The sequence below is a fragment of the Pistacia vera genome, unplaced genomic scaffold (genome assembly GCF_008641045.1).
Source record: "Pistacia vera cultivar Batoury unplaced genomic scaffold, PisVer_v2 Contig430, whole genome shotgun sequence".
NCBI lineage: Eukaryota > Viridiplantae > Streptophyta > Magnoliopsida > Sapindales > Anacardiaceae > Pistacia > Pistacia vera.
Window position 1 is genome coordinate 2325663 of NW_022196258.1, and position 26094 is coordinate 2351756.

At 33.4% G+C, this 26094-nt stretch overlaps 2 protein-coding genes and 1 pseudogene across 2 annotated transcripts; 1 reads left to right on the forward strand and 2 right to left on the reverse strand.

Moving 5' to 3' along the window:
* Positions 1 to 3647: 3647 nt before the first annotated feature.
* On the reverse strand, positions 3648 to 5781 carry LOC116143588 (ethylene-responsive transcription factor ERF118-like). The gene has a single exon (XM_031429044.1). It carries the CDS (start codon positions 4979 to 4981, stop codon positions 4010 to 4012), a length of 972 nt encoding a protein of 323 aa, XP_031284904.1. The 5' UTR covers positions 4982 to 5781; the 3' UTR covers positions 3648 to 4009.
* Positions 5782 to 18958: 13177 nt separating this feature from the next.
* On the reverse strand, positions 18959 to 23028 carry LOC116143506 (annotated as a pseudogene).
* A 1019-nt stretch (positions 23029 to 24047) lies between these two features.
* On the forward strand, positions 24048 to 24787 carry LOC116143507 (protein NTM1-like 9). The gene is made up of 3 exons (XM_031428953.1): positions 24048 to 24185; positions 24298 to 24357; positions 24638 to 24787. Exons 1-3 carry the CDS (start codon positions 24048 to 24050, stop codon positions 24785 to 24787), a joined length of 348 nt encoding a protein of 115 aa, XP_031284813.1.
* The last annotated feature ends 1307 nt before the right edge of the window (positions 24788 to 26094 follow it).

The window sequence follows — 26094 nt, forward strand, 5'->3', positions numbered from 1 at the left end:
CAAAAGAATCATTGGCTTCCCCTCTTTAAAAGCTTCAACAATCTAGACCGAGTTTGTTCTCTATTTATCACCAGAATATAAATTTGGATAATAAAATAATATTTTAAAAGTTTATAGGTAAAAAAGTATCATTAACCCATTAATTGGGTGGGAAGAAGTGGTTAACTCAAATTTCATCCCCAAATCTTGGGCCAAGTGTTAGAATAGGGTTTATTTCATTCAGTTTAATTGAAATTCAATGAAAAAAGGTTAAGGTTATGGTCAATGGGATGTTCTATTCTCATATGCTAATTAGAATTAGTCACCAATTATACTGGAAGAATAAAATCATATTTTTACAAAAAAAATTGCAACTTCTTTTGGAACATTCTCAATAGAATTACTTCTGTTTGGTTCAACTTTTCTTCACTTCCACCGATTTTTCAAATGAATTAATAATCAAAAGATAAGAATGCTTTGAATTAATTTAATCAAAACTTTGGAATAGGAATGTTCGTAGTACTTTCCTATAATCTTTTTCTAATGAATATTTACCACGCGTCTGTGTTTTTAGATACTCCAAACAATAGGATCTTGGGGAGCAGTTTTTGCAAAAGCCAATGAATAGATTACGGTATTTTCAAGAAGCAATAGGTGATAGTGGTGAGTGCTATATCCACCAGGAAGAAATGGTCATGAAACTAATTTTCAATTGTTTATGCAAGTCTTTGCACTTAAGAAACCATCAATTGGCTCATCTTGGTTTTCATTACAGCTGTATGCGTTCTTCTTGTTCTACTACTTATTTCAACACCAGAACAATTTTCCTGCAAAATTCAACCACTTCCCAACTATCCAATCTTTTTTTCTGGAATAAATCTTACAATTTTAATCTCAACGCTGACTCTTTATTTAAATAAATAAGCTCATAAACTTTGAAAGAATAAAAGGGTGTTCGATGCTTTTTGTTATCATTCAATTACAATGCAACCCTCCAGATTGAGATAATGGCAGAAGAATAAGTAGTGGGAAAGAAGGAATGGGTTTGCTTTTTAAGTTCAATAATTCACCAAACAAAAAGATTCCAACTAATTTATGGGTTTAAAATGCAAAAGTATCAAAGAGTTTGTCTATTATTGGCTACTCCTTTTAGATTTCAAGGTTTGATTATTTGTGGTGATCAAAAGAACATTAACAATGTCATTAATGGGTGTTTTGATTAAGGATATATGATTTTGATTCATTACAATAAACAAACGATTAGAAAATAGAAATATAACCAATGCATTATTTTATCTTCTTTTTTAGATGATTCTTGGGTTGGGTATAGGTTGTTTTCATTTGAAAAAAAAAAAAAAAAATAGAAATGTTGGCAAGATCAGAAGATAAGTATTAAATATCCTTCCCCTCTTCCCAAACGACTAAAGTTTATCTCAACAACATACAGTATATAGGTTGAATTAATCTTGGTATTAATTTTAAGGATAATTAGATAAATGATGTGGAATTTAAATCCTAACATTTATGGTTAAATAATTAATTAGAAAATCTGAGAATTATATTAAAAGAGAATAGTGATGTGATGTATGTTATGCTTATATCATCGTAGAGAAAAAGGATTGTTTATTGATTATAAATACAAAGTCAGCCTAATTTATAATTTATTTAATTAAACTCATACCGCATTGGTTGGCCACGCATCTGATGCCAAAATGTTCCTTCTGTATAAATCCAGATTCTCATCATATTATTAGCTAATTATTGAATTGTCGCTTTAAAATACAAGAGAACCGTTTCAGATAATTAAGACGTACGTTTGTCCCACTCCCATCTCATATTTCTTAAATTTCAAGAATCCAACTTCATTTTGATTTTTATTTAATTGGAGGATCCCCATATCACTAATTCACTACAAATTTAATTCAACCTATCTGCATGAGTCACCCACCCGGCTCTTTGCGTTGGTGTGTGATAATTAATATATCACCTTCTTTTTCAAATTAATTAATTATGATAATAAACACATTAATACTTCTTTCTCTAAGTCCTACACAATATTGATTTAAATGTGGAGAAAACGTTCTTTTTTCCACTCAAATAATGGTTTAATTATAATTTCTCACCCGCGGACTTTAAAAATACCAATTTATCACCAAATTTTTATTTTGTTTTCGATTCTGACATTGTTACGACCCGACATCATCACTATTATCTTCCCCGATAATCACTCAATAAAACCCCTCAAACCCAATTTTCGTCGACCCTACTAACCGTCAATAATTGAGCTATTAGAGTTTATACAGTTGTCCCTCCCAAATCAAATTCTGATCAATCTCAATCACCAAAAGACTTTTCGACCTTTCCTTTTCAAAAGTCTCAACAGCTTATGTCAAGTTTACTCTTTATTCATTGTTAAAATATAAATTTGGATAATAAAATAATATTTGTGAACGAGAAAATGTCATCAAACGATTAGTTGGAGGAGAAAAAGTCTTTAACTCTTTAAATTTGTAGAGGTAGAGCGTAGAGGTATGAAAAAGTAGAATAATGCTAGCCTTACTCTCCCTTCTTACTCCTTTCTCTTACTCACTCATACTAATCTCTCTTCTCTCTCTTCTTACACCCACCTACCACATAAGTAAGTAAGAGAAATGAGTAAGGTTAACATTACTCAGGAAAGAGTAACACTACACTTATTAATACTTCTCACTAATTTTCTCTCACTAACGTCATATATCAGTTTACAATTCATCAATTCACATAAGTCTTGTCTGTACAATAATGGATCATGTCTAACTAAACCAATCATAAACTTTTATATAGGGTTAATAAGAGGGATTTAGTGAGACTAGTATTATTGCATAGTTGGAACTTGGAACTCGCAATAGATTGTTGAAGGTGAGTAAAGCTTCTAAGTAAATTTGAAAAATAAAAATACAAAGAAGAGAGAGAAGTCTCTTTTTTCAATACGCTTTCTCACTTTTTCATGTAAACATTGTCATTTGTCGAGTTAAAGCGGCGCGGCTACTGTTTTCTGATTCTCTTTGTCCTTTTGTCTAATCTCTTTTTTATCTTTATTAATCTTATGCTTATGAAAATTCCAAACCAGATAAATATAAATTAACAACTTATAATTATTTTACTTTGGTTAATTGAGTCACTAAGAATAGTGATTTTTCACTTGCGCAGTTTTAACTCTTATAATTGTCAATTTCACTTGAGAAACAAGATTTAAGGACTAAAACTTGATGTTGAAATTAACACGTGTCGACACCCAAAACTTTTAAAAAAGAAAAAAATAATAAAATAGCAGCAATGGCACTAGCTACCAGACACATTGAAGGCTGACGCTGTGTCACCAAACACAAGCAACAAGTCACAAGTTTCATTAATAGATGACAGACGAATTGGGATCCAGCTAGCTTCAAAACGACTCTTATTTTTAACTCACACATAGCATGGCAAAAGAAAATTAAAAAATAGAAAGAAAATTACTTCATAGAAGCATTAAAAGTATTAGATACTTATAATTAATTATCAGAGTTCATTCCTGCAACTGTAATCCAACAATGTCAGAATAAAAGTTATCGTCTTCGCATTTAAACACAATAATACTTCTTCACTGGATGTTAAGTGTTCATCTTTAATACATAAAACACCAATGAAAGAGACGAAACAATTATAGAAACTAAATTTCATATCATAGTAACTTGGGACACAAAATGATGAGAGGGGTGAGGAATTGAACAAAACTCTCAAGGGCATTGAAAACACAAATGAGAAACCTCTGGACGGCTCTAGCAGCACAAGAAAACCCAAAGGATTCTACTACAAAATTCATGAGATCATTTTCCTCAGACCATCTCTCTTCTCAACAAAAATAAACAACTATAAACTCTCACTCACAAAACAGAACAAAACCCACTCTCAAGAACTCATCTTACAGTCCCTGAGATCTCTTCTTAATTAATAAACTAGTACTAATAGTTATAATAATTATAATAATAATAATAATTCCTATCTGCAAAACTTAAAGGCAGGCAATATTGAGGGGGACTGCTTGTTCCTCCAAAGAAGCGAAGTCTAAATTGCCAAACTCCAACTCGAAATCGCAATCAGGAAGTGCGCTAGGTTCGTTTCCTTCAACCACATTAACAGTAAGATCATCAATGCTGCAAAAATCACCCAATAGTTGGTCACAATCATCATTGAAGAAATTTCCCAACTCTTCCTCAAATGGCTGGTCCATGAAAAAAAAGGGTATTTCAAGGTCTTCAAAATTAGTATCAAACCCTTCTTTAAACAAATCAACCTTGCAATTGGTAGTGAGATTTGAACCAGAAGTATCCAGTTCAAGAACTGAAGCGGGTGAATTATGAGACAAAACACTCTCAGACTCTTCAGAAGAAACAACATCAGGATTGTTGTTGTTGGTGTGCGAATTCGAAGCCACAAGTGAAGAAGATGATGACATGTCACTTTTTGAGGAAGAGATGTTACTCTTCTCCTCATCAGCGACGGCCGCAGCTGCAGCGGCTCTAGCTTCGAATTCAAGCCTTTTGACCTCATAGGCTCTGGCTGCTTCCTCTTTAGTATCGTAAGTACCCAACCAAATCCGGCCTTTCTTAAATGGGTCTCGAATCTCAGCGGCCCATTTGCCCCATTTTCGTTGTCGAACACCTTTGGGTTTTCCTGAAGGTGAAGATGGTGTTGTTGATATGGGGGATTTCCTCTTTTTAGAGGGGTTTTTGACTTCGTTGTTACTGTCAAAAGAACTCTCAGCCTCCGGCGTCGGCAGAGCCGGGCCAAGCGGTATATGAATCTCACGAACGAACCGCTTCCTTTTGTTGACTATGGAGTCATTTCTCTCAGATTCATCTTCGCTTGAAGATGAATCGGTAGCGTACGGATCATCACAAATTACACGGACCTTCCTGGTGATTTGAGAGTCCCCGCGAATTGTTTTCTTGTTTTGATTAAACTGCTTTCGAAACTCTGGCATCTTTGCGAGGAGTAAATAAAACCCACCAAACCCCCCCTCAAAAATGCCCAGAAGCTAAAAAAAAAAAAAAAAAAATAAATAAATAAAAAGGAAAAAAATGAAAGAAGATCTCGGTTTATCAGAGTTGTATCAAGTGAAATCCCCTCTCAAAAACAAGAAAAGATAGAAAAATCGTTGCTTTATGTGAAAATCTCCAAAACACTCCACTCCAGAACAAGTCCTGCGAAAGCCACACAAAAACCATCTCAGATTCAGTAACAGTAATATGGGTTTAAGAGAAAAATTAAAAGGAAAAACCCACATACCGCCTTGGCATCAAACGCATCGAAACAGATGGGAACACCAGATTCAACCTCTGCCTGAAAGAGCAGAGAAGCATACAACAGAGAGCAACAACGGCAACAACCAGAGAAATCGAAGAAATAGAAAACCAGAGCTTCAACGGAGCCCCAATCAAAGCCAAAGCAAACCCAGCCGACATAAATCCACTCCTCAACCAGCCTCAACTCTCTCTTTCTCTCTCTCTCTCACTCTCACTGTAAGTCACTCCACACTCAACACTCTCACACAAAACCCACCTCTCACTTACTCTCGGCTGCTCAAACAAACAACAAAAAGCAAACAATCGATAAGGTACTGGTAGATATAAATGATAGGAAGCAACAAAGAAGATCACAAATCTATGGCTATGTTTTAATTCTCTCCACTTTAAAACCTGACAAAGATCGATTAATAGTTATTATCGGTTTTGCAAACACAGTGACATAGACCCAGAGATTGTAACAGAGTAAAAGACCTACCCTATGGATGATGCTACTACATATATACAAATCTCAACACCTCAAATAAAATATTATTAATTATAAAATAAATAAATAAATATAAGAAATATCTAAAATAAATACCTCTGTTTTATCTCACTAGCTTTTCACTCTTATTCTATTCTTCACGTCTCTATCTCTCTCTACTTTCTCTCTGATTTTTTTTCAGTTCTGCCTCACTCTCAGTCAGGCCATTCACCTTTTCTAAGGCGGTCAAATTCAGCATTAAATATAAAATTCTTTTTTTATTTTTATTTCTGGAAGTTTTTACTTTATATTAGCTGGCAATGGGATGGATCACCATAATCGACTATGTACATTCATCATGCATAACCATACAGTGTCATGCATATCATGCTACCCATTAAACACATTAAACACTCACATCTCCATCTCACACGCGCGTGTTTGCACTGTCCAATCCAACGGCTCTGCGGCCCAAAAGGACCAATAGGTAGACTTTTGAATACACGCGCTTCTTAAGAAGCGTGAGGTTATATGATTCACGTTCCAGCTTTATTTGGTGATGGCCGCGCAGCGCCAACGTATTGTCGGGACTTTCTGTCAACGTGTACGTTTATTTTCAGGGAAAACAAAAATCTAGCCCTTATTTATGAAAATTTACAATAGTGACACTACAAAAATGGCTTGCTTCCCAAGGAATTACGTTAATTTTACTGCAATATTTTTGCGTGGTGGAAATTCATTTGCCTTTTTCTTCATTCGTTTGCTAGGGAATTCGTGTGTTGATTTTTGAATATTTTAGAATCCGAACATGGATCTTCTGGCTGTGGTTGTGAATTTGAGTATCAAATTTTTGGCCTTCTTCTGACTTTTAATATCCAACTTTTTGACTCATAATTCATAAAAGTCAATATATTCGATATTTCTTCTAAAACGTTATTGTTTAGATTTTATTATATGATAATATAATTTATTATTTTTAATATCTTTACCTTAGTACTATGATGCATATTCAAAAACTATATTCCTATTTTATCATACAAGTAACTTGCAATAGAACCATAATATGTATAACCAAATATATTAATTTCTGCCTGAATAATTAAAATTCCTTTTAAGTATTAATACGATTTAGCATTTTTAATATGTACCTTTACTTTTATTATGACAAGGTAAGAGAAAATTATTAAATATGGATAAATATAAGCCTTTCTAAGTTTTGTATCTTATGAATAGGAGAATAATATGTTATTAGATTTGTATCACATTATTGTAGTCGAATTTTAGGGTATAAAAACTGTAATATTGATAGATTGTAACTTTAAACGGTAAATGTTATAATTTGATAATAAATTTAGTATAGTCAAATTGAATAATTGAAGATAAAAAAGTAATGTATATTGCTAATCTAGAAAGTCAAAACACAGTAAAAATAGAGATAAAGTCTGTCGTTTCATTGGGACAGCTGCAGCTAATGCACACCAATCAGCAGTTGTGTTACTAAAATTGTAATTAATATTCATCAAGTAACCATTCTTTTTAACGAAATTACCTTTCAGGACACCGTTGACGCTTTGTATTCCAAAACTTACACGTGGTTTCAGCTTCAACCAAAATTAATGGCTGAAATCTGAATTATGCCAATCATGGTCTCCTTTCAACAAGTTATGTCCTACATCCGTCAAATCAAAATTATTGATTTTAATTTACTTAATTTATTTATTATTTTTATATTTTGCGGTATCAACTTTCTCAGACATGATAATAATAGTGTATCATATATAAATTAAATAAAAACAAATTACATAATTAGCATGACAATATCATGAACAATCGCTATAATAATAATGTTAATATAACTCTTTTTAATTAAAAGAATGGTGTCATTGACATTCCCAGTTAGCACTTGAAACCGGTTTCTTTGTGAAGTTGTTAATATTCAGTAATATGATGTTGAGACAATTTTATTAAAAAAATATATATATATATAAACAGGGTAAAGGGTGCCCCAGAAGTCAGAACATAGGCACTTCAATTCACACACAAAATATTTAATGATGGAACCCATTATTTGTCCTAATTAATGTACTGTGATCTTTTTACCAACTCAGCCCCATACCTCCATGCCCTATCCTAGTGATTCTAGAAAAATAAAAAATTTAAAGCTACACATGACACATAAGGTTTATATAGAATGTTGAATTAAATACATCACCAAGTTAATTGTGATTATTTTTGTATGGAAATAATTGAATAAAGCAGCGAAATAGAAATAAAAATTTTCAATTAATTCCTTTTAACCCTTGAATCAAGGCATCGGTTATATGTGTTTATATAAATTAAAAAAACAATTAAAACAATACAAGGTTTCAGATTCTCACCCACGTTACAGGCTCCACCAAATTGAATTTCTTCACAAATCAACTCAAGAATAGAGTCTCATTATCTATATCCACACAAGAGCATCCCAAAACTAAACAAGATAATTCGATTGCTAGATCAAAGGATGGAATTGCAACTGATAATATTTTAGAGAGAAAGGGTCAATGGTTAGGGTTCAAAGTTCTTAATAATTTTTTAATAATGAAAAACCCACCCAACCATAAGACATAAGTGTGTTTACATATATGTACACTTAAAAATCCTATTCCAAGTAGGGATAGGTTTATATCCTTATTCCAAAAAGGAATAAAGTCCAATTCTATTTCACATAGGAATATAATTAAATCAGGTATTTTATTATAATTATTTTAATTTTGTAATTTTACTAATTTTATTTCATAAAGCAATAGATATAGGCAACAACGTCATAATTAAATAAATCTTTTGCATTTATTTAATTCCACAGTAAAATTACCAAAATACCTTCTCCATATAAAATTCTCAAATCACCATCTTGACTTATTTGCGCTTTGGCAATCAACTATTTTATGTGTGCGACCCGTAGACTCTCTAACATGTTAGTAGTGAATAATATCGTGATTGACCACCAATCAATCCTTTCATTATTCACAAACCAAAATTGGTCTCTAGTAAGACATTATGGTCATCTAACAAGTAGATATCAGCAAAGAACTAATACTTGTCAACGGTATGATTACTGTGTAATCGAATCTTTTCATCATCTGTCATCTCATCAAGACCGAGGCACATAAATAGTGTTAACCTCATATACCTTTGATATCTTAGTATTTGGTTAATGGACCAACGATTGAAATAAAATTGGATTGAGCAAAAACTCAATCCCACCATGGCCACAGATTTGTAGTCGTTACAATTATAATTGAACTGTATTGTGAGATAACTTATCACATACTCGTGAATGATGAATTATTTGTCGATCCACCATAGCCTCAATACACTTCTCAATGCAACCAATCACTACCTTTTTGATTGGCCTAAAAAGGACTACGTTGGACTAGTGTCAAATTACATCAATCGGTATACAAGGCGTTCTAATGATCTCAAGTCTAAGGGTCAAATCCACCACCATCTATTAGGGGATTTATTTCATAAACATTAGGGTTACCATCTATATGGAATCCTCTTGTGAGTCAGTCCGGTGAAGGTACTTATAGAAAACACCCATGTGTTACACCAAGTTGTCACCAAACAACCTTGACATGTGATAACTATCACTATCTTTCGATAAGGTTGTTCAACACTATAATAATCTTACCATATTATTTGTATCATTGGTCAGAATAATACTAGAGCTATGAGAGTTCCTAGAATAACCACCATATGTGATCATAAGGTCCTTACAATCGAGATTTAAAACACTCAATACTCTCATTATGATTCTACCATCTTAAGGACATACATCACAACATATAATTAAATACAATTTACATAATGTAGAAAATGTCTTTTTATTAATTATAAGCATGATGCAATTAGTCAAAATACAAATATATAGATTGACTCTAGGGCACCTACTCTAATAATTTTGTCATTAATCTATGAATTAATATCAATACTTAACTTGTATATTCAAACGTATACAGATAACATATGCATTTAGTTTTCAAACAAAAAAATAAAATAAAAAAATAAATGACATCTTAAGGTGTCCAAATAATTTTTATTTTTAATCTTCCATATAGGATTTTTTGTGTAAAATTAATATATCAAATAAAATGAATAAGGCTATATGTATAAACTATTTATACAAACTATTTCATACAAACCGATGTAACAACCATGTATATTTGGCAATTAGCACATCATTTCCTCTAATTTGTTAGTTTATTCTTAATTTAAAATTATCTAATTACATTGAAATATATCAGTTTGTATATGTAGTATTATTCTATACGAAATCATTCATTCACTTGCATGTTAACATAATATAGGACTATACATTACTTGGAATAAGATTTTTGAGAAAATTTTTGGGTTGAATAGTATTTTTCTAATATATATATTTAAACCATTTGTGATTGAACTTGCAATGAAAAACTTTTTATCTTTTTAAGTTTTACCATCCAAAAAGGGAAATCTTTATAGAGTTATTCAATAACTTATAAAGATTTGATTATCCAAATTTGAAATTTGAAATTAATAACAAAAAAGGCTAAGAATCTAGAAGTCAAAAACAAGTTTAGTGATTAATAACAAATCTTAATCTAAACAATTATATTAATATTTTTTTCCATTGAATATTATCAAGTTGTCACAGTGAGTCACACTTTAAAATTGACATAATATTCTTTTATAGATATCATTTTTAAATCCAATATCATATTTTTATATTGAAAAGTCGTCAAGTTGAACTTGATTAATTTAATCCTTGATACCCTTGGTGTAGAGGGATTAAAAAATAATAATTTATCAAAATTGAGAATTGAATAAAGATTCAACCAAATATTTTTTAATTAAAAAAATAATTTTCTAATTAAAAAAAATAAATAATTCATCAGAATTGAGAAGGATAAAAAGATTCAACCAAATATTTTTTAAATTATTTAAAGCGCAGTGGTGTTGGGGAGCACATCCTGCACGTGACCATGTTTACATCGTAAGAAACAATAGTCAAATCTTACGGCCCATACCACACCAGCCGCCCATTACAAAGCTCAGAGATCTTGTCCCTTCTTTCTTAGCAAGCGCTGCCCTAGGGAGTATCAATTTTGTCCATTTGATACTCTTTTATCATAACTCACGTGATCATTCTAAACAAATTATTGAATATATCGTACAAACCCCTACATTTAGATAATCTCATACCACACCTTGCGGGTTTATAGTTAACCAATAATAACACTATTATTGGTATCTCCTCAATGATTTTTAATTATTAAGTAATATTTGCATTGCATATGCTTTAATAATACATATAAGATTACACAACATAAAATTTGATGAAATAAACTTGTGGATATAATAAATATTTTTATTTTTTAGTATTTTGAGTATGTCTCCTTGAAGACATACTTATTTCTTTTTGTAGCCTTAGACAAGAAAATATAAAAAAATAAAGCAAATAGTGTTTTTTTTTTTTTTGGGGGGGGGGGCGGGAGGAGGTTTTCAGACATTAAAAATAAAAACACATATTAAGAATATATTTTTATTATTTTTATTAATTTTGATTACATAAATATATGAATGTCTGGTTCATAATGCTAACAAATAACAATCATACGCTAAGGATACGTATCGGTCAAATCATGACAACTAATCATAAATATGTTTTTGTTTTGTTACCATACTATATAATTATTACCCTAATCTAGTTGACCACAGTTTGGTTATGCAACAAGCATAATATGGTAACAAGTTATAACATCATTTTTTTTTTTTTTTTTTTTGGTTTAATATTGATATATTTTTTTATTTGTGTTCTATTTAAGTCAAATTACTTTTTTTTTTTAATTATTAATTTGTATTTGAGTTATGTTTGATTTGGAGAAATGTTTTTGTGGTCATGGGCTATTGGGCTAGTTATCAATTTTGTTTAGAGGACAAAAATCAATATAGTTCTGTTTGTTTATAACAAAAAAAACAAAAAAAAAAATTGAAAATAGTTCCCTTTGAATATAAAGAGTATTGATGAAGTTTGTTTAATGAGTGAGAAAATATATTATGAAAAAGTTCATAAAATTTTATATGTAGGTGATAATTGGGTTTTTTAATTTAGATTAAACTAAAAAAAGATAATTTCATAACTTAATTTGTTTTTATTAACGCATCCTATAGAACGGGGGTTAATTTCAAATTTCTCAAACCAATGGGTGTATAGATAATAACTAAACATCCCGGGGGCTTTCTGGAATTCGTAGCGAGTGTAGTTGAATAAAAGAGTAAGAAGTGATAATTGAAGAAAAAAATATTTTGTGAATTTGGAGAATGGCTCATGCTGATGCACATCATCATACGCACATGTTATTATATATTAATGGAAGCATGCATCCATGCATGTAGAAAGCAATCCCATGTTAAAGGGAAATGAGAGGAAGACAAGTGGGTTACGGAAGTGAAGATGAGTGGACCAAGGAGGGTGGGCTATGGCCTACAGTTTCCCGCCATAGGTGCTTACGTGGAGCACACCGCCTCATCTTTCCCGCCATAAACACCTAATTTCTCGGTCTTACTTCGAAGCATATTTTGACACGCGTCACTTATGATGAAATCTGTCCACCAGCTGTTGGATTATTGATGATATTGAGGGCCACGCAGATGATGTGTGTCAGTAGTTGCACTGAAAACGCCAGCATCGTGGTAACTTTTTTTTTTTTTTTTTCATTTTTGTTTTCTTTATTCAATCCAATTTCTATCTAATATTTTTGACATGTCCAAAGTGTAATTGAGATTGATGACGTGGCTGTGAGTCTTCTGTCATTTCGTTGTTTGGTAATAATAATATGAACGGAAATTGACAAAATTCCTTAAAATTTAAAAATTTTATAGTGTCCATAACCAAAAATTAGTAGACTAACAAAGTATATCTCCATATTTACCCTTTAACGAAGAAAAGGAAATAATAATAGAAATATAAAGAATAATCCCGTTTCATTGGATAGTGGTGAGACTAATATAACTAATAAATCCATAAGAGTGGTACTCATTACATACCATAAATTAATTGGTTTATGCATAGTTTAATTGTACAGTCCAGCAGGCCCACTAGCCCAGCATCATTCTTAGGGTTGTACAATTTGTTCCTTCTTAACGTCCAATTACGAACTATTATATAAATATTTATGAGAAAAGTTAATGAAAAGTGTTCGCCGATCTATTTTTATTTATACTCTAAAAAGGTTGAAACAAAGGTAATTGGGCCATTAACAATTCAAACCCGAGCAGTCAACCTATAAAATGCGTCCAAAGTCTATATCGGTGGCAGACTTTAAATTTCTTATGTGTTTATAGTAGTGGAATTAAGTTTGATCCAAACTCTAGATTTTTAACTTCATATATAGATAGACCTCAATGGAATTTATGAAATGATAAATTATCATTGAAGTAAAAATTGAGATGTTTAGTTGGATAATATATAAAAAGTATCTTTATGAAACATGTAGTTTTTCATTGCAAAGAACATGTTTCAGATTCTTAGACAATATTATAATTGCATGGAGTATCCATATTTGACAATATTTCATTTGTATCTTTTTCAACTATACAAAGTATTTTGATTGTAATTGTTTATAACAATCATTCAAAGCCAACCTCCTACATTAGGAATCCAGATATCAAGAAACTTCAAAGAAAGAATTCTACTAAAGAAACTCCAACAACCAACCTCCTAAGTGAGACGAACCCAGATATCAACGGTTTTTGGGTAGAGGAAGTCAGGAAAGTTGACAGCCCCTGGCCAAATTTGAGCCAAGTAGGTTGACTCCCATGTTTGATGAAAACATCACTGGCTAGACCTCTTTGGTACACACCATAACTCATTAACCGAGATTCCAGGATCAATAAGGACAACGTACTTCATGCCAATCTTGTGTATTTTGTCCAAAAGCTTTGTACGAGCGTAAAATCCTTTTTCCCATCCATGTGATCATCATCATTCCATATCACATCAAGGGGCATTATAAATCCTGCATTTTCAACCACAGATAGGTTCTGCCTATCTGCATTGGTGAAATCCTGTAAAATCAACCACATTACTTATATAATTAGAACAAAAACTCAAACATAAAAGCACTAAAAATATTAAATAATTCTAAGAAGAAACAGATATTAATTCATATATACCAAAAGACCAGTAAGGCATAGGAGCGGGTCTGCCAACAAAGGCAGTATACTGATCAATAACAGCAAGAGGTGTTGGCCCTGCAATGAAGTAAAAGTTGAAAACACCCCCAATTATCTTGTATGTCAAAGAAGTTCCTTTGAGAACGTATCCATGCCATTACTGTTAAGCAAAAGAACTGCATCAGCATTACCCTGAGTCCTGGCCACCCACATTCTTAAGATCCAAGTACATAGGATGGGCGCCGTAAAGATCAGTATTACAATTAATGGTTGTTACATCAGTTGTATAAAAAGTGTATGCATCTTCCGGATATAGTGTGATCCCTTGATATTGTGTTTTTTCTTGTAGACCATACTGAGGCATCTTTAGGTAATTTGGTGGAAATTTTAAGGTACTGGTCTTTAAATATCATTTCACCTAATGAATCTGATTGATCAGGACATGTGTTGAAAAGGACCTCCCCATTTGATTTTCTTTTCAGTGAAAAACTACATGGGTCTGCCGTGTGGAAAAAAATCAACTCCTTGCTCGAGTATTCTGAACCAACGTTCTTTCCTGNTTGTTTTCTTTATTCAATCCAATTTCTATCTAATATTTTTGACATGTCCAAAGTGTAATTGAGATTGATGACGTGGCTGTGAGTCTTCTGTCATTTCGTTGTTTGGTAATAATAATATGAACGGAAATTGACAAAATTCCTTAAAATTTAAAAATTTTATAGTGTCCATAACCAAAAATTAGTAGACTAACAAAGTATATCTCCATATTTACCCTTTAATGAAGAGAAGGAAATAATAATAGAAATATAAAGAATAATCCCGTCTCATTGGATAATGGTGAGACTAATATAACTAATAAATCCATGGGAGTGGTACTCATTACATACCATAAATGAATTGGTTTATGCATAATTGAGTAATGTTATACTTGCATCACTCTTTTACATAATTTTTATTATATCATGATGTGGTATATGTCACAATCACATAAATTTTTAATACATAAATTTTTAATATTAATTAAAAATTTATGTGATTGTGACATATACCACGTCATGATGTTTACAAAATGGTATAAAAAAATAATATAAGTATAACATTACTCGTACTTAATTTAATCAGCAGGCCCACTGACCCAGCGTCCTTCTTAGGGTTGCACAATTTGTTCCTTCCATTACTAGTTCTGTTTTGTCAACGTTGTGTACAATTTCAAGGGATTTACAGTTTCCAATTTACGAATATTATGGGATGCTAGCTTTAAATTCTGTTTAAGTCAAGATTCTTTTGAAAAAAGGAAAAAGAAAAATTGTTATATTGTTAAGAAATATACATCTTTTATTACGATTTTATCACACAGAATTAAATGTATACGAGTAATACTATGCTAACAAACACTTTTTACTAACTTTTTTTTTACAAATACGACGTATTAGTTTGTAATTGGATAGCTCACAATGGATCTCGTGACTAAATACAAACTGTCATGTCGCGTTTATGAGAAAAGTTAGTGAGAAGTGTTTACCAACTCATCTTTATTTATACTCTGAAGAGGTTAAAACAAAGGTAATTAGGCCATTAACGATTCAAACCCGAGCAGTCAACCTATAAAATGCGTCCAAAGTGGGGCAATTTCGTTTTAGTAATTGCTTAGTTATTGCATACTCATGAATGAACATTTGGTTCATATATCACTACAGACAGTTCTGAATCTGACTTCAAGCATACGGTGGATTCTATGATTCATTTAGCGACGCCTACTAACAACCAGCTCATAGTTTGAGAACTTTCAAAGATATGAGTGGCAGACTTTAAATTTCTTATGTGTTTATAGTAGTGGAATTAAGTTTGATCCAAACTCTGGATTTTTAACTTCATTTATAGATAGACCTCAATGGAATTTATGAAATGATAAATTATCATTGAAGTAAAAATTGAGATGTTTAGTTGGATAATATATAAAAAGTATCTTTATGAAACATGTAGTTTTTCATTGCAAAGAACATGTTTCAGATTCTTAGACAATATTATAATTGCATGGAGTATCCATATTTGACAATATTTCATTTGTATCTTTTTCAACTATACAAAGTATTTTGATTGTAATTGTTTATAACAATCATTCAAAGCCAACCTCCTACATTAGGAATCCAGATATCAAGAAACTTCAAAGAAAGAATTCTACTAAAGAAATTCCAACACCAACCTTGTACATTATCAACCCAGATATCAAGAAACTTCAAAGAAAGAATTCTACTGAAAAAACTCCAACAACCAACCTCCTAAGTGAGACGAACCCAGATATCAACGGTTTTTGGGTAGAGGAAGTCAGGAAAGTTGACAGCCCCTGGCCAAATTTGAGCCAAGTAGGTTGACTCCCATGTTTGATGAAAACATCACTGGCTAGACCTCTTTGGTACACACCATAACTCATTAACCGAGATTCCAGGATCAATAAGGACAACGTACTTCATGCCAATCTTGTGTATTTTGTCCAAAAGCTTTGTACGAGCGTAAAATCCTTTTTCCCATCCATGTGATCATCATCATTCCATATCACATCAAGGGGCATTATAAATCCTGCATTTTCAACCACAGATAGGTTCTGCCTATCTGCATTGGTGAAATCCTGTAAAATCAACCACATTACTTATATAATTAGAACAAAAACTCAAACATAAAAGCACTAAAAATATTAAATAATTCTAAGAAGAAACAGATATTAATTCATATATACCAAAAGACCAGTAAGGCATAGGAGCGGGTCTGCCAACAAAGGCAGTATACTGATCAATAACAGCAAGAGGTGTTGGCCCTGCAATGAAGTAAAAGTTGAAAACACCCCCAATTATCTTGTATGTCAAAGAAGTTCCTTTGAGAACGTATCCATGCCATTACTGTTAAGCAAAAGAACTGCATCAGCATTACCCTGAGTCCTGGCCACCCACATTCTTAAGATCCAAGTACATAGGATGGGCGCCGTAAAGATCAGTATTACAATTAATGGTTGTTACATCAGTTGTATAAAAAGTGTATGCATCTTCCGGATATAGTGTGATCCCTTGATATTGTGTTTTTTCTTGTAGACCATACTGAGGCATCTTTAGGTAATTTGGTGGAAATTTTAAGGTACTGGTCTTTAAATATCATTTCACCTAATGAATCTGATTGATCAGGACATGTGTTGAAAAGGACCTCCCCATTTGATTTTCTTTTCAGTGAAAAACTACATGGGTCTGCCGTGTGGAAAAAAATCAACTCCTTGCTCGAGTATTCTGAACCAACGTTCTTTCCTGATCCTCCATCAATGGTTAACTTCATTGTTGGTGGTTATTCTCTTGGTAATAGATTGCATGGAACTTGCCAGTGCCTCTTACTTACTGCGGTAATGTTTTGGGAAAAATCTATACTTAGTGCCGAGAATTGCTTCCACCCACAATTATTTCTACTCCTTAATATGATTCTCCTAACAGATTTCATCAATTTACATACTTTGTAAATATATTTTAAATATTTTTACAATCATTTCATTTTATAATAACAAACTAAATAACACATTACATGATATAAGAAAACTGAGAAATATGATAATATTACTAAAAATTCTTTTTATGTTGTTAGGTTTTGGTGAGTCTTAATTATATTAAAAACCAGTTTCCTTATTTATATTCTTTCTTATCCAGAAAGTTCAATTTAACAAATTCTCTTTCACCACCCAGTAATGTAGACACCACGACGCCACCGGTACCACCATTAACGGCGCCTCCGGTACCACCATTAACGGCGCCTCCGCCAACGCAAACACAAGAAGACACAATCTTGTAGATTTGACATTTTGCAAATGAGCTTGGCTTTTTGGATTGGGCGGAATAGGGCATTTTGGTTTCTGAACTTGGCTTTTGGGTTTGACGGCAATTAAGAAGTACAGAAAGATTAAATGAAGAAAAATTGTGGCTTATCTTCCCTAAATTTCTTTGCCAGAGCTAGAACTTGAAGCTTTTACTTTGTGGGTTCCCCGCTGGAAGTGAATGCACCGATAAAAAAGTTTGTTCTTCAATCTAGTTTTTATATTATTTTTAGTCTGGTGTTTAGTAAAATATTAAGCTACTCCAAATATTCTCTAAACGTCAATGAAATACGGTACAGTCATTTTGAAACTCAAAGAAACAATGTTTACCTAACTTCAGGGATGATAAATGTATTTTATGCCATATTATCCACATTTCTAACCTTTGCCCTCTACTATGCTGTATAAAGACTAAAGAGCTCTGCAACTTCTGTCTTCGAATTTTTCCACTAGTGTTTGTGAAAATGGAGAGTCAAATATATCTACCTTGATCAATGGGTGAACAAAAAATTCACCCTCTTCAGAAGCCAAACGCTTTATCAGGTCATGACTATGATATGAGTACAACTTAACCAGAGGCCAAAATGAAAAGGAAGGATACTTCATTACAACATACATTGCATCCCTGCAAGCTCACTTGATCAACTTAATAAAACACAAACAAATGGTTATTCTATGCTTGGTAGACAAGGGACTATTGTGTATTATCATGAGACACAAAACATTTAAATAAAACTTCTGCTACAAAACTGTTAACTATAAAGTCATTCTTAATGCATCTATTTATAACAGATAACCCACTTCAATACACGCAATTCAAATTGAGAAATAATATGTTGGGATGAAAAATTAAATCATCAACTGAATGCATTAGGACGATTAAGTAATTGAAAAACATATGCAACTGGTAAAAGATTACTTTCAAAGAGGCAGAGATTATCATCACATAAACAAAACAATCAGTATTTTAACAATATTCATTTGTAGCGAAGGAGACATAAAAATTAAAGGCACTCTATGAAAACAGGATTCCTAAAGCAAAAATACCTTCCTTGTACTTTGACCGTAATTCCTACAGCTAGTTCCAGGGAACGCTGAGTTGAAAGGAACCAAAGACATGACACAAAATTTAAACAGCAGGGCACCTCAAGATGCACCTTGATTAATATAACCTTCCTTACGACCTTCAAACCTGGGCGCATGAGCTTTTTCTCTCTCTTTTCAATCCGACGCATCTTTTTTGGTGACTCCTGTCAGCTAAGTTTTCTGATCTCTTCGCTGTCTCTCAGCTTTCATCTTCTGTGTAGTTTCAATTCTCTCATTCCACTTCTCAGAATTCTTCTGCTGCTTTTTCTTCTTCTTCTGTAGGCTCTGTTTCAAAAGCTTTGGGTTATCATGAATTAATCCCTGCAGCTATACTAGTTGCTGCGTTCATGAAAGCTTCTTTGCGATCATCTCCCCTTTCTCAGGATCTTTCTTCGCTTCTTCAATTTTTTGAGCTTTTTCAAGCTCCATAAACTTAGAAAGCTTCCTTCTTTTTCCCATGCTTTTCATCATTCCAATTTTGACATGACTAAATGCAAGTCCCTTCGAAGCCTCCGCTATATCCTCCTACCCTTTTGATGCATCAATAGTTGCAGATTCTGTCCTTCAGATCCAGATTCTCTTTTGCGTTTCTTTTGCTGAATACCCTCTCTCACCTTCTTCTTAATTGATCTGAACTTCCAGCATTTCGACCTGCCTGAAGCTCTTCAATCTGCGGCGAAGTCTTTGCCTGAGTTCTTCATATGTAACTGATGTTCATCACCTTCTAGACCCACATCCAGGTTTAACTTCTATTTCTTCATCATACTATCCTCATTTGATTTTTCCTTTTCTAAGTTTTGCTTAAGCAAATCAAGTGTTGTTTTATTAGAATTTGGATCAAACCGTTCCCTTCGAGCTTTCTTGATGTTTTCTCTGATTCTTTCTTAGCAACAGCTTTTTTCTTGCTAAGACCCTGAAACCATTGCTTCTTATCATCAGAAGGTACATAGAACTTTGCGGGGATGAGCTCAATCACTTGTCAAAGAACAATGTATGTTGCTGAATGATTGCGTTAGATCACCATGGAACTGGCTTTATTAAAAAGTGTTTGCTTTTCTCCCCATCGCAGAGAGAGTCCAACCAAATAATAAGAATGATCAGTTAATAAGGTGCGGTAACATCTAGTTTCTTAAGCTTCAAAAAATATGAGATTCTATCAAGAATGGGTATTGCAAAAACAAAAATGAACTGGAGATGCAGTATTAAAATCTGAGTTCAGGTTTTCACCATTGTGAAAATTATATGTACATCAGGGGCCATGAGATTGAAGTGTCATGGCTAATTAGCTCTGATTGGCAAATAATCAACATAAAATAACAAAAATTAAATGCATTCAGGAAATAATATTACCATCAAAATGCTACTTCAGCAAGATTAAGATGCAAGAAAATAAAAAGGGGGCAACCTTCTTAGCAACAACAAAGTCCATTCTTAAACCCTTATTATTGCAATAAAATTTAACTTTAGATTTCATCAATCAGCAACTTACAAGTTCCAAATTGATTAAAGATTTAATTCAGATTTTTAGTCATTTAAAATCTATATTTATATCATCATGTAAGGCCGCGCTATTCATCCAACACAAACCTATTCTTCTAAAAAAATTATCTATGGAATGTTAGCACTTGTCGATATATAAATAATTCAAATTTACCAACAAATCATGGTAAATAAACTTATCATACAGATTGTAGCTGAATACTTCAATTAATGACAGAAAATAAAAAAAAGAATCAACAGATATATCTTTCATTCTATTTCATCATCTTCAAGGTAAGTAAAATGAAAAAGAAAATACGAGAGAAAGTTTGCATAGAGCAGAAAAGAAAACAACAAAAGACCTTTTAAAGGCGACTTCCTGTGCCGCAACCAGGTGATTCAGGTCGCCGGTGACGGTCGTCGTTCGTCGCCGGATCAATGATTAAAAAAAAGTTCGATGATTGCAACCGTGTGCTGATGAATGATAATTAAAAAGGAAAACCAAATTAGGTCTAAATATAAATAATAAATAAAAAAATCTATATATGGGAGAAAAAAAAAGAACGAAAGAAAGAAAAACTAACAACATTAAAACACAAAAACTGAAGGTTCAAAAACAAGATTGACCATGGTAAAAACAAACTATATTTAAACGAATATTTAAAAAAAAATAAAAACCTTAAAATTGTAGGTACGTGGACGGTGGTCTGAAGGCGGCGAAAAGACGACCACGGAGGGAACGGGTGTGTAGAGATTAAGAGACATGACCTTCCCTAAAAGATTACGATGGGTTGATGGGGTTCTTAGGGTTATGGCAGTTGAAAGTGAGGCCTTCAGGGTAATATAGAAGTTATTCTGTGTGTGCAACTTCATCATAAGCATTGCATCCAACCAATAGATATGAACCGACTGTATCGCTTTATATTTATTTTCTGTCGGCTTTTGAAGGGAAAATAATCAAATTATAGAAGGATGTGCAGCATTCGTGCACCGAATAACGTGATATAATCCTGATTATCGATTAATATTAATTCATAATTAATCGATGGTCAGGATTTATCACGTTATTCGGTAAATGAATCCGGTGCGTATCCTTCGGTAACTGTAATATTACTCTTTAGGAAAGACCGCACCAACTACAATATGACTTGAGGGTCTTTAGACAAGAGAAAAGAATAAGAAAATCTGAGTTATGAGTTATATAAAGTGGAATTTAAAAATTAACAAAAACACTCTTTTAGATTTGTTAATTTAGCTAATCACTCCTGTAATAACATTAAAAATTAACAAAAACATCTTCACTCACCTATTAAATGCCGGCAGTCAACCACCTGTCGGAGGGTGGTTGGAGTCGCGTATCAACTCACAATCGGTTGGATCTGGTTGGTCGTGCGTCGATATAGCATTTCAATGGATTTGGCTAGAAAAGGCCAGATCTGCCACCATGTTTGGTGTCAAACGTCAACTGTAGATCTGATCTTTTTCGGTCAGATCCACAGTGGATCTGGTGGCGGAAAAGGCTAGATCGAGCCACTACCGACCAGATCCAACGTTAGTGTGTCTTAACCAAATTCTGGCCACTTTCCGATGTGGTGGGCCAGAATCTGATAAATGTGAGGTGGTGGAGGGTGTTTTTGTTAATTTAAACTTTTTTTCAGGTGTTTAGTTAATTAACAAACCTAGGGGGTTTAATTGAATAAAATAGAATATGATTTTTAGAAGAGGGAAACAAATGAGTATTTTGGATAGGATAAGGATAGGATAGTGCAAAAATAATTAAGCAAACAACCTCTTTATTGTCTCCGGTATTATATATTCAAGATATTAATTTTAAGGTTGTTTATTAAAAATTTTAAATAAATTTAATACATCTAAAAATCTATTTATTATAAAATTTATTTTATTTGTATTTTACAATAATGTATTTAAATTTCTAAGCCATTTTTTAATATTTTTAAATTTATTTTAGTAATGTCATCAAATACATCTTCAACATGTATTAGCATTTTATCTAAGATTTTATTTATAATAGAAAGTGTTTTTATTATTAAGTAGAGGGGTTTTCAAAGGACAACCCTAAAACATAAAATTGACAAATGACACCCACGACTCGGATTAGCCACTTACTACCCCTGTCGTGAGTTTTTGCTGTTATTTGGATGGAAGACCATAATTGACCATGGAAAAGACGTAATGCCCTTCATAATTGATTAAGAAAATTTAAATGAAATTTGCTCTATGTATGGGACAAAGGGAGAGAGAAAAAAAAAATTCGAAAATTATTCTAGAGGGTAATTTATTGTTTAGGACAATTATGCCTTTAGATTTTGATTGTCAAATATGCAATTGCCTTTAAATATATGTGGGAGACTTTGAATTTCTTCATTGTGTTTATGGTAGTGGAATTTAGTTTTATTAAAACTTTGATTTTCAACTTCATATATGAGACATCAATGGAATTTATGAACGAGCAAACGACATGTTCCACCTAAGGTTAGCAAAAATCACAAGTTAATAACTTGGTTATATTTATTTTGATTCTCAACCTTAAACTAACTTCGTTTCCTTTATTTTAACAGTTAAAGGGCAAAAGCGTCAGAATAATCTCATTTCTCTCAACTCACCCTGTTGCCGATGTTGTCATCTCCCATTTTCCGTGCATCTCTGCCAGATTTCTCACCCAAGCCACAATCACACACAAATCACAAACAAACTCCGATTCAACCACACAACCTACTCAATCAAACTTCGAAAACAATCACAAACAAATCGGCCGATTACCGGCGATTGGTGGGGTTGACGAGGATCGGGTAAAAGGGCTTTTGGCGAGGAGGCTTAGGGAAGAAGATGGAGGTATCAGGGAAAGTCATTGTCGTCGGAAAAGTGGCACTGCACCAGTCCACCTCTCAATGCCACTCACCTCTTGCCAGTGATGTCTAGACCTGGCAAAATGGGCGGGTGGGTCGGGTACGGGTCAGGTCTCACGGGTGCGGGTCTTACGGGTACGGGCCCAAAACGGGTCGATTTAAACGGGCCTAATGTTTTGGACTAGCACCCTACCTTTTACGGGTATGGGTGGACCTGTGGGTGCCTGTACTGTTCACTCCAATTTTAGATTTTTGCAGTTACACCCCCAAATCTTCCTAAAATCTTCATTTTTGAGCAAAAGTTGTCACCAACCAAACAGAAAAAAGAAACCCACGTTTTCTCCCAAGTTTTCTCACCAGCTAAACAGAAACCCAAAACCTAACAAAGAAAAAGATTAAAAAACTTTATTGATTGTGCTTTCATTCCTCATCAACCAAATAAACCCACATAAAAAAATCTGAAAAAAGAAAAAAATTACGGAAGAAAAGCAACAGTTTGAGAATGAATTGACTCTGCAAATAGGCAAAGATTGAACAGATCTGAGTATCCTCTTTTACTGTTTAGTTTTTGAAACTTCTACCGCAAATTCTCCATTCTTCAGTCTTCATCCTAACCAAAACCTAACTCTGACTTTAATCACCTCCACTTCCACTCCCCACGTCCTACATGCAACCTGCTACCCCGCAGGCCGCAACGCATCCTCCATTGCATCACCAGATAGAGTTAATCATCTGCCAATGAACAAATGACACCTTACCAAAAAAAAGAACCTTCTATTTTAAACTACATTGTTACAGCAGAGATGACAACAGTGACGAATGACGCACAGAAGACCCTTGTGTTTCATACTGGACGAGCTCCAAAGGGGAAGAGAACCAATTGGGTTATGCATGAGTATCGTCCAACTTTGAAGGATCTTGATGGCACTTTACCTAGACAAGTTTGATTGAATTTTTCCTTTGGGTTTTTGTTTTTGTTTGATTGAATTTTTAATTTGGATTTTTGAATTTGTGTGATTTATGTTTTTGTTTTGTTGTTGGGTTTATTTGCAGAGTCCTTTTGTGCTGATGAGAAACGAAGACAGGACAAGCGACGATGATGAGTTTGAGAAAGTTAGGGATTTTGCGAGTTGGGGCAAAAACATGGCCAAACCCCAATTTAGAATTTAGGGTATCCTTGCAAAATGAAAAGGAGAAAAACAAACGGGTGCTCGCGGGCACCCGTAGGTGTACCCGCTTGACCCGTTGGCAAAACGGGTTGGGCCGGGTACAGGTAGAAGGAAAACGGGTCTAATATTAAAGACCCACACCCTATATTTTTTATCCGGATTTAGGGTCGACCCGCTGGTCCAGACCCGTTTTGCCAGGTCTAGTGATGTCCCATGTCTCCCAGGTCTCCATCTCCTCTCAAACTCGCCTCAGTACTTCCGATGGTGATTCTGCAACTCCTCCTCTTCAGCAGAAGTTCTGCAGCATCAATTCCATCATAGCCTCTTTTCTTGATGCTACACTATACTGCAACATGGTTGGTGGCCTTCAATAACTCACTCTCACTCGGGTGGACATCGCTTTTGCTGTAAATCAGGTTGCTCAACGGGTGCAATCTCCTACACTGGGATATGCGTTTGATTAAATGCATCCTTTGGTATGTCAAAAGTTCTTTTATCCGTGACCTTACTTTCCACTGTAATTCTAGGCTTCACTTGGTTGTGTATTCTGACATGAATTGGGCTTTTAATGTTTCTACCCACCAATCAGTCACTGGTGGTTATGTGTTTCTTGGTAACAATCTCCTTTCTTGGACTGCTAAGAAACAGTTTGTCGTCTCTCATTCTAGTGCTTAATCTGAGTATCGTGCTCTCGCATATATGGCTGTTGATATCAGTTGGTTATGTTATCTTTCTTCACGAGCTTGGCGTTCTATTGCTATTTTCTCCACTTTTACTCCAAAATAATCAATACTTTGCCTTGCATATGGCTACCAATTCTGTTTTTCATGCGAAGACACGCCATATTGACATTGATCTTCATTTCATTCGGAAGATGGATGCTTGCGGTGCTCTTCATCTTCGACATGTTCCTACCGCTGCTCAGCTTGTTGATCTTTTTACTAAGAGTCTCTCTTGGGAGCGTTTTCAGACACTCTGTTTTCAATTGTAGCTCTGTGACCTGCCACTTTAATTGCAAGGGAGTAATGAATAATTATATATTTGTACAATATTTGTTTTAGTGTCCTACTTGTTTATAAACTCTTCTAGGGTTCCTTGTTGTAATTTATATAGAAGGTTAATGAATTGACTGGCTGAATAAGCTGCATATTTTTGCTCTAAAACCCTTGCTACACTTTCTCTCGACTGGGTCATTCTTCATTGAGCTCAACGTGCACTCTAATAGGGCGTTTGGTTGGGGGTTATGTGAGATTATTAGGGTTCTGTCATCTTATATTACTTAATTACCACGTTTGGATATCAAAATAATATAAGATTATGGTATCCTCAAATACCAATAGTAGTAACTATTGGTAATATAGGAGGTAATCTGATTACCTCAATTTTCTTAGGTATTCTAAGATTACCAGGGTAATCTTTTTTTGTTACAATTCTATCCCTTATTAATAAAATTGTAGGACAATAATGCCCTTGTTATCTAAACAATTTACAAAAAAGTTATGGACATTTTTAACCTTATACACAAAAATTTAAACCCGTTTATACCCTCCAACTTCAACAAAATTAAATTCCCAACTTGATTACTGCATGAAATCCCTAAACCTAACTCCTTTATTCTTAAGTTACCGAATTAATTCTTCATCTACCAACTTAATTACCCACTTTTTCCATAGTTGAACAC